The sequence below is a fragment of the Arachis ipaensis genome, chromosome B06, assembly GCF_000816755.2.
Source record: "Arachis ipaensis cultivar K30076 chromosome B06, Araip1.1, whole genome shotgun sequence".
NCBI classification, from domain to species: Eukaryota; Viridiplantae; Streptophyta; class Magnoliopsida; order Fabales; family Fabaceae; genus Arachis; species Arachis ipaensis.
Window position 1 is genome coordinate 119,703,876 of NC_029790.2, and position 11,838 is coordinate 119,715,713.

The 11,838-nt window shown below is 38.5% G+C and overlaps 1 protein-coding gene and 1 pseudogene across 1 annotated transcript; one reads left to right on the forward strand and one right to left on the reverse strand.

The window, feature by feature from the left end:
• On the reverse strand, window positions 461-2,445 carry LOC107647401. The gene is made up of 3 exons (XM_016351476.1): window positions 2,145-2,445; window positions 861-1,853; window positions 461-777 (listed from the first exon to the last, which is right to left on the reverse strand). Exons 1-3 carry the CDS (start codon window positions 2,443-2,445, stop codon window positions 461-463), a joined length of 1,611 nt encoding a protein of 536 aa, XP_016206962.1.
• LOC107648397 lies at window positions 3,866-4,941 on the forward strand (annotated as a pseudogene).

Genomic DNA, 11,838 nt, shown 5'->3' on the forward strand with positions numbered 1-11,838 from the left:
ATTAGTTATAATGGACATGTAAGGATAATTGTATTTTTGAGAATATAGTTATATTATACTGGTACTTATAGCGAAAATGTGATATTGTAGGGTTCAAGGATGTTGATGCGTGATCATTTAAAGCCGCTGGATCCATATAACCAAATTGTTGAGTCACACTTACGCGAGACTGGATTTTATTATGTTTCACAAATTGGAATTATCCAATGGCAGTCAGCAATGATTAATGCTTTGATTGAGAGATGGCGGCCTGAGACTCACACGTTTTATTTTTCGGTTGGTGAGTGTGTCGTGACCTTAGAGGATGTGGCGATAATTCTCGGTCTGCTGACAAATGGTCTTCCGGTTACAGGACCGACCATGAGTAGTTTTGAGGCATTGAAAGCCGAGTGCTTGCACCAGTTTGGAGTTGCACCGAGGAAGACGGACTGTAGAGGAAACTTTATAAAATTAACATGGTTTAGGGGTTTGAAAGATCGTATAGTGTTGAATGATGATGTGCACATTCAGCCTCGGCTCTTTTCCTAGTGAACAACTCATTCAGTCTGTAAAATATAGCCTTAACAAGCGCAGTCACCGGAAGATTGCGTGCACCCTTTAAGACGGAATTGATGCACTCCACAAGATTGGTGGTCATATGACCCCATTGGTATCCACCATCAAATGCCAAAGCATACTGCTCACGTGGGATCCGATCAAGCCAGTTGGTGTAAGCCTCACCCCGTTCCTTTAATCGTTCATAGCGCATTTGGTACTCCCTGATCATCCTCGAGTATCCTATGAAAAACATTCAGTACAATGAACATCATTCTATTTGATCGTACTTACAATAAAGCCAAAGTTCATTGTATTAAACTTACCAATGTTGATGATGAGCTTCTGCAAGTAAGATGCCTTGAACTTCCTCAAGAAGTTGGACTCAATATGCCGGATACAAAACATATGAAATGCTCTAGGAGGAGACCAAACTCCATTACTTCTCTCAATAGCTGACCTAATAGAATCGTGTCGATCAGAGATAAGTCCCACACCATCACGTGTCACCACATGTTGACGCAAGTTACTCAGAAAAAAGTACCATGCATCAGAAGTCTCTCCTTCTACTATGGCAAATGCAATAGGCACGATGTTGTTATTACCATCTTGTGAGACTGCAACTAATAAACAACCCTTGTATTTTCCATACAAATGAGTCTCGTCCACTTGCACCACTGGCTTGCAGTGTCTGAAGGCCCTTATACAAGGGTAATAACTCCAGAAGACTCTATGCAGTACACGTATATCAGGAACCAAATCATCCCCCTGGTAAGCAGGTATTGTTTCAAAGTGAACCACTGCTGATGGCTCCTTGTGACACATGGCCTCAAACCATATGGGCAAAGCTTCATATGTTGCTTTCCAACCTTTGAAAATTGATTCCACCGCCTGCTGCTTTGCTAACCAAGCCTTGCGATAACTGATGGTGTAGTTAAACTTTGACTGGACTTCAGCAATGACTGATTTCACCTTTATAGACGGGTCAACCTCTACCAACGGCTTAATTGCTTCTGCAACTGTCTTGGAATCCAGTTTCGAATGGTCTTGAGAAATAGTAGACCTAGTACAAGTGTGACTTCCATTGTACCTCCTTATCTCCCAACAGTACTTCTTCTGCATTTTGGTAACCCTGATCAACCAGTCACAACCATTGCCATATTCTCTATATTTGGCATAGAATGTCGTCGGTTCCGACTCATATACCCGATAGTCTACACCTCTTCGGATGGTATAATCTTTCATTGCCTTGATTACTGCCTCCCTTGAACTGAATTCCATCCCCACTGTGAACTCACCATCCGCCACAACAGGAAGCGCTGCATACATCAAAAGAAATAAATCCTATATTATGTACTCAGTAATTAATCATTTATTACAACTCAATTAATAAACACACTTTATCATGTAAGATCATAATAGTCTTTTTTTTTTCGCTATTCTATCTACGTAAAGAACAACTAAATATAATCCATAACAAAGAACTATTAATTAATAAAAAAAATCAAATACTATAGTCACAAATGACTATCCACATATCACATATATTACTCATCTGACTTATTCATCAGCTACTACAGAGTTTCACATAGCTGTCTAGCTTTACGCACCTACATTTTTATATTGCAGAAACTTCGGTGCGTGCATAGCCTCCAAATCCAACGACCGCATGAAAGAAGGCTCCTGAAACGTATGCGGGTTTGCTAGTGCATTTGCAACTTCCGCCACATCCGCGTTCATGGCGCCGCCAGCTTCATCTTCGTCTTCACCTGGACCAACGATCTCATAGTTACTTTCAAATTCATCCTCGCTTTCACTATTATAATCTTTCAATTCAATGTTACAGTCCGCTTCAAATTGCTCAAACTCAACATACAACTCGATGTACGACATTCGGTGGCGATTTTCCATATACATTGAAAACATTTCATGCATACTCGCTTCATCTGTCACGTACTTGGTCTGAAATTGAACCCACCAAACACAGATAAAGGATACCTGTACAAAATACACGATACTCTCCTAGATCTTTGAGAATCTATCTTCTCACAAATCACACTTTTCAATTCCTCAAATGACAATATGAACGGAATAACAACATCTAATGAATTTTCACACACAAATTGAACTCCTTCATATTTTTGCAACAAAATCTGCCCATAATAATAAATTTTCAACACAACTCTATCATCCATATCAGTATATGTACTTGTCTATTCTTACACTCACTGAAATCTATTCTACAAGAATGAAGGAGAAGAATGAGAAAAGAGGAAGAACATCAGCTGAGACCGGCGATGAAGAAATGAGGCTTCTGTGATTATTTTTTTTTTCATTTTATGTATGCAGTTACAGGCAAATCGGACGGACCGACCGCGTGCCACACAAATCGCTCGGTCCGATTGGTGCACTGTTGGATTAAAAAAAATTTTTGGCCACCCGAAATCGATGGATCCGATTACTGCACTCTCCATTTTATGAAATTGGGCTCCCACAAATCGGTGGGTCCGATTTGTGTTCCTTTCTCTCTCTGCTTGAAATCGGACCCACCGATTTCTTTCCCCCAAAATTCCTAAAAGTAACGCAGTCATAACAGTATAATTTGCCCCTAATGATCATAACGCAGCATAACTCACACCACTAAATCATATAAAAAAAAAAATCAGCCCAGCAAATAACCAAAAATTAAAAAAAGAGAGCTGTATTTTTTGGTTCATTTCAATATTTCTGCTGTGTTATTAGGTTGCCACTTATGATCATCCAATGGAGTCTAACACTTGTCGAACAAATTCCACATGTCAAGCAATAAACCACCGACTACATTCTTTTTATGTATCAATAGATAACAACAAAAACACAAGTTTACTTTAGTCTATATAGCAATAACAACACCCGCCATTGAGCGAGTATTTTCGATAGAGTTGATTATTTTCTTTTCAAATATTATTTGTTCTTTAAAAAAATATACTTAGTTGCATTGGTTTCTTTATTTATATTTTTATGATGGCTATAAATTAGTTACAAAGTTGTTAATCATATACATCATACTACATATGCATTAAAAATCAATTATTAAATCTAATACTGATAAAAAATATATATTAAAATATAATTAAAAAAAGTTTAACACATTAATATTTATACATAGAAATTAATTTGATAAACGTAATATTTTTCACACATAATATCATGATTTGTTAAACACTTAAACCATTCTCCAAAATTTGTTGAAAAAAAGACACCAAATTTTCAGGTGCAACAACCACTTCAGTTTGCTTCATTCACAATTCTGGCAGCTCTTTTGTCTTCATCAAATATCCACTGCGATGCATGCCCCTTCCCTTCGCGTCCAAGCATTGATGGTTAATTTAATTTGTCATTTGGTCTGTACATCTCTACCTTAGCTTCACACACACACAGCTTTTTACCTTCCTCTATTTCAAGCCAACTACACTTACAATCACCACCATACTCAACCACCACAAACATGAGGCCTAAACCAAATCAAACCCTCAACATCAAGTTCCTCATTGTAGCGGTGTTGGTTTCATTCTTCATCCTCTTCGTGCTCAGATCAAACTTCTCTACTTCCACTCCAAATTTGTCTCCAACATCTTCCCAAGCTGCTTCTCTTTCCATTCCCAAATCTTCGACCATACACGATGACGGTGCAAAACGCTCATTAGACTCCTCAACAGAAGATTGTTCCCTATCATCGTGCACCAAGCTTTCGCCTTCGATATCCAAAGCTCTCATCCACTACGCAACCTCAACAATAACCCCGCAACAGACTCTGAAGGAGATTTCAGTGTCAGCAAGAATCTTAGAGAAGCATTCGCCATGCAATTTTCTCGTGTTCGGATTAGGCCATGACAGCCTCATGTGGAGCACACTAAACCACGGCGGCAGGACGGTTTTCCTGGAGGAGGACGAGGCGTGGATCGAACAAATAAGGCGGCGGTTCCCCACGCTGGAGTCCTACCATGTCATGGGATTTGATTATGGTGGATGCGCCTACAGGGTACTACGATGAAGCCCCGGGGCGGATGACGGCCATATACACGGCGGGAATGATGGCTAGAAACAAAGATAGCGGTGAGACACATGTTTTTGTGCATGATGTTAATAGGAATGTGGAAGACAAATTCTCCAAAGCGTTTCTTTGTGAAAAATATATGAAGCAACAAGAAGGGAGGCTTAGACACTTCCAAATTCCTAGTTACAGGGATGATTTTGGGAGGCCATTTTGCCCTTAGTTTGCTTTATATATATCATATCTCGTGTGTTCCCCCCTTTTCCTTCCTTTTACTTTTTATTTTTAATTTTTTATCTTTTATAATCAAAGATGATTTTGCTCTCCTTTACTCATTTTTGGTTGGATAAGATAGTTCGCCCTTTTATTTCTAATAGTTTTTCTTATTACAACAATATTTTGGCCTTTAGATCACTGTACGATAATTTCTAGGCAATCTTCTCATAAATAAAGAATTAATTATTCTCTATAATAAGTTTTGATGATTATTGGAGGAATTGAAAATTGAGTTATAATAATTAATAAGGTTAAGTACGATTTTGATTTTTAAGGTATAGATTGAAAATTTTTTTCGTCTTCAATTTTTTTTGCATACAAAATCGTTCGTCAGGTTTAACTTAATTTTAAAATCGTTTATTTTTACCAAAATTTTAACTTTTATTACCAAATTACCCCTAACTAAAAGAATTAAAAAATAAGGGGAAGGGAATCATGTTAGGGGTTTTTCTGGGAAGAAGAAGGGGAAGGGAAGGTGGGGAGAAGGGAATCATGCAAGGGGGAAGGCTATCCGCCGCTCGCCTCTGCTCTTTGCCGCTCGCCACTGCTCCTTGCCGTTGTTCTTCGTCGTTCGCATCCTCGCCGCTACTCTTTGCCGTTGCTCCTTGTCGTTTGTGTCCTCGCCACTACTCCTCGCTGTTGCTCCTTGTCGTTCGCGTCCTCACCGCTGGATCTCACCGCCAGATCCTGCCACTGCTCTTCTTCCTCGCTAGCTCGCTGCTGCTCTTCGTCGTTGCTCGTCGTCATTCGCATCCTCACCGTTGGATCTCGCCACCAAATCTCGTCACTGCTCCTCTTCCTCGCTAGCTCGCCACTATTCCTCCCATGTCGCCATTGCTCTTCGCCACTGGGTTTCAATTCTGCTTCTGATTAAGTTGATTATTCTGCTTCTGTTTCTAATTTCGTTAATTAAGTTGATTATTCTTCTTCTGTTTCTTTTGTTAATTACATTGTTAGATTTGTTGATTTTGTTAATTACACTGTTGTTGTTGACTCTGATTCTATTCTGATTGATTCCATTGTTCCTCTATTTTTATTTTACTTCTGATTCTATTCCATTCTTCTGTTTCTCTGTTTTGATTTTTTTTTATATGCGTTAGTTAAAAGTTTTTGCTGCTGTTGAAATTATGTTGCTGTTGTGTTCTTTTCCTTCTTTGTTTTAATGCTGCTGTGATGGAGAAGACTGTGTATTGCTGTGATGGAGAAGAAGAACCGAGTATTTTGGTGAAGAAGGAGAAGGGTATTTTGGTTTGAATAACGATTTTAAAATTAAGTTAAACCTTAGGGACGATTTTGTAGGAAAAAAAGATTAGGGACGAAAATTTTTTTTGGCCTATACCTTAGTGACCAAAGTCGTACTTAACTCTAATTAATACTAACCATTCTTTAGAAAACCAATTATTCAAGCATGGTAAAATTATTGTTACCAATTATAAGTTTTAAAGAATATCAATTTTACAATTTTTTTTCCAATTTTTTGAACCACCCAAGTTTTGAATATGATCTAGCCAAACAAGAAAAAAAAATTGAAAAGAAAGGTTAAAAAAATTGGAAAGAAAAACCAAAATGAAAGAAGAAAAAGTTCATGAAAACTCCGTGTGTAACGTTGTTTGTTGCATTATGTGTGCAACGTCGTTTTGAATAGAAATATTAACCATGAAGAAACCCAAGTTAGTTATTCTCTCAATAGACAAACCAAGAGCCATAACAAATAAAAATTCTATGGTTAAAATTATTAAAGACATGGTGAGAGTAGTTAGAGATTGTGCAAGTTCAGAGAATGCAGAAAAGAGAAAGACAGAGATGTGGCTTGAATCAGAAAAATGGCAAAACTCAATTAACTATGAGGTATGTCAAGCCTTATATACAACCACAGATACAATGAGTTAAGCTCAACTAATTTGTTAGGTTCATGTAGTATACACATGCATAGCAGTTGATAAAATTTTACTCTAACCACCTTGTGATAAATATCTCCACTAGCTAACTAATTCAGCTATTTAGCAACTAAATGGTTAGTTTGTTAGTCTCTCAACTCACATGTCAGGTAACATCTTCCCTCAAGTTAAGAGTACAAATGTCCAGTAGTCCTAATTTACCGTAGAGAGTGGAGAAAGTGTTTAGTGCAAGTGGCTTTGTCAATAGGTCTGTTATTTGTTCGTGAGTCGAGACAGAAAGTAAGTGGATGAGTTTTCCATCACCTTGTCTCTTACCACATGGCAATCAATCTCAATATGCTTTGTTCGTTCGTGAAAAACTGAATTGTGAGCGATGTGAATGGCGGCTTGGCTATCACAGTATAGACTTATAGGTTTCTCCAGCTCAAAACCCAAGTTTCTTAGGACTTTCTTAAGCCAAACTACTTATCTAGTGGCCGAGGCCAATGCTCGATATTCTACTTAAACAGAAGATGATGCTACAGTCGTTTGTTTCTTGCTTTTCCATGAAACAATCAAACTCCCAATATAAAAGCAGTAGTCAGATATGTATCTTCGTGAATCAGAGCACGCCGCCCAATTAGAGTCACTAAATCCTGACACTAGCATACCAGACTTGGACAGGAAGAACAACTCAGTTGCAGGCTCCATCTTGATGTGTCTCCGAACTCTATATGCTGCCTTGAGGTGCAAAGTAGTTAGTTTCTCAAGAAATTGGCTGAGCTTGCCAATTGTGAAACTGATTTCTGGCCTTGTGTAAGCCAAATAAAGAAGTTTGCCAATTAGCTTCCTATTTGCGCTGTTGTCCGGTTGTAATCCCCCCCACCTTTGGTCAACTTAGCGCCATAATCCATTGGGGTTGAAGCTGGTTTGCACGGCTCCATTCAAGAATCTCGTAATAAATCCAAAGCATACTTCTGTTGGTATAAAACAACGCCTTCCCTACTTCGAGCAACCTCCATCCCTAGGAAGAACTTTAAATCACTAATGTCCTTGATGCGAAACTTCTCATGCAATAGTGTCTTAATAGAATTGATTTCACTCATGTCATTCCCTACCAACACCACATCATTTACGTAAACCAGCAGGGCAATGAAGCCACTACTCTTGTGTTTGGTAAACAAGTTGTGATCAGACTTCGATCGGCTGTACCCACTTTTTAATAGAACAGATTTCAACATATTGTTCTACTATCGACTCGCATGTTTCAGGTCGTAGAGGGACTTCTGCAGTGTGAAAAACGTGATTGGGAGGGGCATTCAACCCGAGGTGGGGGGGAGGAATGCACATATAGACCTTTTCCTCCAACTCACCATGAAGGAAGGCTGTGTTGATGTCAATCTGCTTAAGAAACCAACCTTTGGAAGCAGCCAATGCAAGCACAATGCGAAGTGTGCTGAGCTTTAAAACATGACTAAATGTATTGAGGTAGTCGATACCGGGTACTTATTGGGTGAAGCCTTTCGCGACTAGTTGCGTCTTATGTCTTTCAATGCTCCCATCGGGGTTGTGTTTGAGCTTAAACACCCATTTGCAGCCTATGGCTTTCTTCCCAGGAGGAAGAGCTTGGATTTTCCAAGTCTGTAGTTGTTGTAGTGCATCAAGTTCATTTTTGATGGCATTGCTCCAAGTAGGGGGTGTTCATGGCCCAGCCCGACCCGGCCCGAAGACTCAGCCCGGCCCCGAACTTTTTAGGGGCTAATTTGGTGTGATTTCACCGAGTCTAGGGCCGGATAAGGGTCTAAAAAATAAACCCGGTCATTTTTTCGGGTCGGGTCCGGGCCATAGCTCGGGTCACCCGAACTCGACCCGGTGGCCCGGTCATCATACACAATTAATATTTTGTATTATTAGTGATGGATGATGGCTATTCTTATGTGGAATTTAAGTATTGTAAACATTAATATTTCGTGTTATTAGTCATTATAAGGCTATAAGTTAATGTTTTATGTTTAAAATGCATAAGACTTTAGACTAATGCATAATATTGTGTTATTTGTATTGATTTAAATATTTGGTATTATTAGACAATATTAGTATTGATTATGGTTATGCTTTAATTTTAGGGAAGGATTGGTTCTTGTTATATTTTTCCAAGTGAATTTTACCATGTCCAATAATGGTTGGAGTCTTGGAAATTTGGATATTTTCACATGCTAGCTTACAAGAAAGTAATGTTAACGGTTCAGTTTTTACCCGGGATAATCGTGGCCCAAAAGTGTGTAGATTTCATCGGGTCTAGGGCCGGGTTTGGGTCTAACAAATAGGCCCGATATATGTTTTGGGTCAGGTTTGGGTCACATCAAATCCGGTTTCACCTGGCCCATGAACACCCTTACCTCCAAGTAGCATGAGCTACGACATCCTCATAAGACCTCGATTCTTTGTCAGTGGAGATGGCCAGGGAAAAGGTTCTATGTGATGCTGAAAGTGTATTATAACATAAGAAGTGTGTGAGGGAATATTTGCTTGGTGGGGCTGTGGAGACACTCATATTAAAATCTTTGAGATATGAAGGTTTCCTATGCTCTCTTGTAGACCTTCTTAAAGGAACAAGATGTTGAGAGACAGGGGTATGAAAATTATCTATGGATGTATGCTTAGTTGTTTCTCCGTTTAAATCATTATTAATGCATGGATCAATGATGTGTGTGGTGCTTTGTGTTGGTGAAGTGGGTGCGGGAATCTGTTGTTCAGGAAGATATTCGTGTGTGTGTGTGTAGATACTAGACTTGTGGTACAGTGTATGAATACGTATCATATGTGAAATGGTCAGGCATGGGATGAATCCGTGATGATGTAGGATGTGAATGTGTGTCAACTGTTTTGGTGAAAGAAAATTTTTTTTCATAGAACTTTACATTTCTAGACACAAAAATTTCATTTGAGTGAAGATCTAATAGAACAATACCTTGAATGCCTTCCCTAAATCCCAAGAAAGTGCACTTCCTTGCTGATGAGCAAATAATTTATACGCTTTTTGGCATTGTTTTTAGTATATTTTTAGTATACTTTAGTTAGTTTTTGTTATGTTTTTATTAGTTTTTAAATAAAAATCACATTTCTGGACTTTACTATGAGTTTGTGTGTTTTTCTATGATTTCAGGTATTTTCTGGCTGAAATTGAGGGACCTGAGCAAAAATCTAATTTAGAGGCTGAAAAAGGACTGCAGATACTGTTGGATTCTGACCTCCCTGCACTCGAAGTGGATTTTCTGGAGCTACAGAAGCTCAATTGGAGCGCTCTCAATTGCGTTGGAAAGTAGACATCCTGAGCTTTCCAGCATTATATAATAGTCCATACTTTGTGCAAGATTTGATGGCCCAAACTGGCGTTGCAAGTCAGCATAGAAATTCTAGCGTCAAAACGCCAAAACTGGCATAAAAGCTGGAGTTAAATGCCCAAACTGGCACAAAAACTGGTGTTTAACTCCAAGAAAAGTCTCTACACATGAAAACTTCAATGCTCAGCCCAAGCACACACCAAGTGGGCTCGGAAGAAGATTTCTGCATTAATTACCTATTTCTGTAAATCCTAGGCTACTAGTTCTCTATAAATAGGACATTTTGTTATTGTATTTTCATCTTGGTTCTTCTGGTTCCCCCTCTGGGGCCGAAGCCAATGAACACCTCTATTAATTTTGTATTTTCAACGGTGGAGTTTTTACACACCATAGATTAAGGTAGGGAGCTCTGCTGTTCTTCATGAATTAATATAATTACTACTGTTCTTCTATTCAATTCACGCATGCTTCTTCTCTAAGATATTCATTCGTTCTTCAACTTTATGAATGTGATGATCCGTGACACTCATCATCATTCTCACCTATGAACATATGCCTGACAACCACCTCTGTTCTACTAGCAATGGCTTGAATGCGTATCTCTTGGGTTTCTAATCTAAGATTGGAACCTTCGTGGTATAGGCTAGAATTATTGGCGGTCATTCTTGAGATCCGGAAAGTATAAACCTTGTCTGTGGTATTCCGAGTAGGATTTGGGAAGGGATGACTGTGACGAGCTTCAAACTCACGATTGTTGGGCGTGTGACAGACGCAAAAGGATCAATAGATCCTATTCCAACATGATCGAGAACCGACAGATGATTAGCCGTGCGGTGACAGCGCATTTGGAATATTTTCACTGAGAGGACGGGAAGTAGCCATTGACAACGGTGATGCCCAACATAAAGCTTGCCATGGAAGGGAGTATGAATGATTGGATGAAGGCAATAGGAAAGCAGAGGTTCAAGGGGAACAAAGCATCTTCATACGCTTATCTGAAATTCCTACTAGTAAATTACATAAGTATCTCTATCTTTATCTTATTTTATGTTTTATTCATATTTTAATTATCAATCCTCCATAACCATTTAAATCTACCTGACTGAGATTTACAAGATGACCATAGCTTACTTCAAGCCGACAGTCTCCGTGGGATCGACCCTTACTCGCGTAAGGTTTATTACTTGGACGACCCAGTGCACTTGCTGATTAGTTGTACGGAGTTGTGATAAAGAGTTGAGATTACAATTGTGCGTACCAAGTTGTTGGCGCCATTGATGATCACAATTTCGTGCACCAAGTTTTTGGCGCCGTTGTCGGGGATTGTTCGAGTTTGAATAACTGACGGTTCATCTTGTTGTTTAGATTAGGTACTTTTCTTTTTATTTTTCAGAATTTTTAAGAATAAATTCTAGAGTTTCATGGTGATGTTCTTATCATCACAAAAGTTGATTGATTCTCATCAATTTAGCTGCTGAATGTAATGTCCTGTTGACGCTTGGCCAACCATGTCTAATCTTTTTAGACTGAAGCTTTAGACTAACATTGCATGATTTCTGGAATTCTTATTAAAAGTTTTGAATCTCTTTATTCTCTTTTCCATATGATTTTCGAAAAATCACAAAAAAATAAAAAATTTCATAAAAATAAAAAATATTTTATGTATCTTAGTGTCAATTTTTAAGTTTGGTGTCTTGCATGCATTGTTTATTTGATCTTAGTTGCATTTTTTATTGTTTCTCATCATTAAAAATTCAAAAATATGTTCAAAATT

Excerpts from the sequence above, each read along its gene's own strand:
- LOC107647401 (XM_016351476.1), bottom strand. The coding sequence starts at position 2,445 with ATGGAAAATCGCCACCGAATGTCGTACATCGAGTTGTATGTTGAGTTT. Across the intron at positions 1,854-2,144 it reads TCTGCAATATAAAAATGTAG|CGCTTCCTGTTGTGGCGGAT; the intron begins GTGCGTAAAGCT and ends TGATGTATGCAG. Across the intron at positions 778-860 it reads GAAGCTCATCATCAACATTG|GATACTCGAGGATGATCAGG; the intron begins GTAAGTTTAATA and ends TGTTTTTCATAG.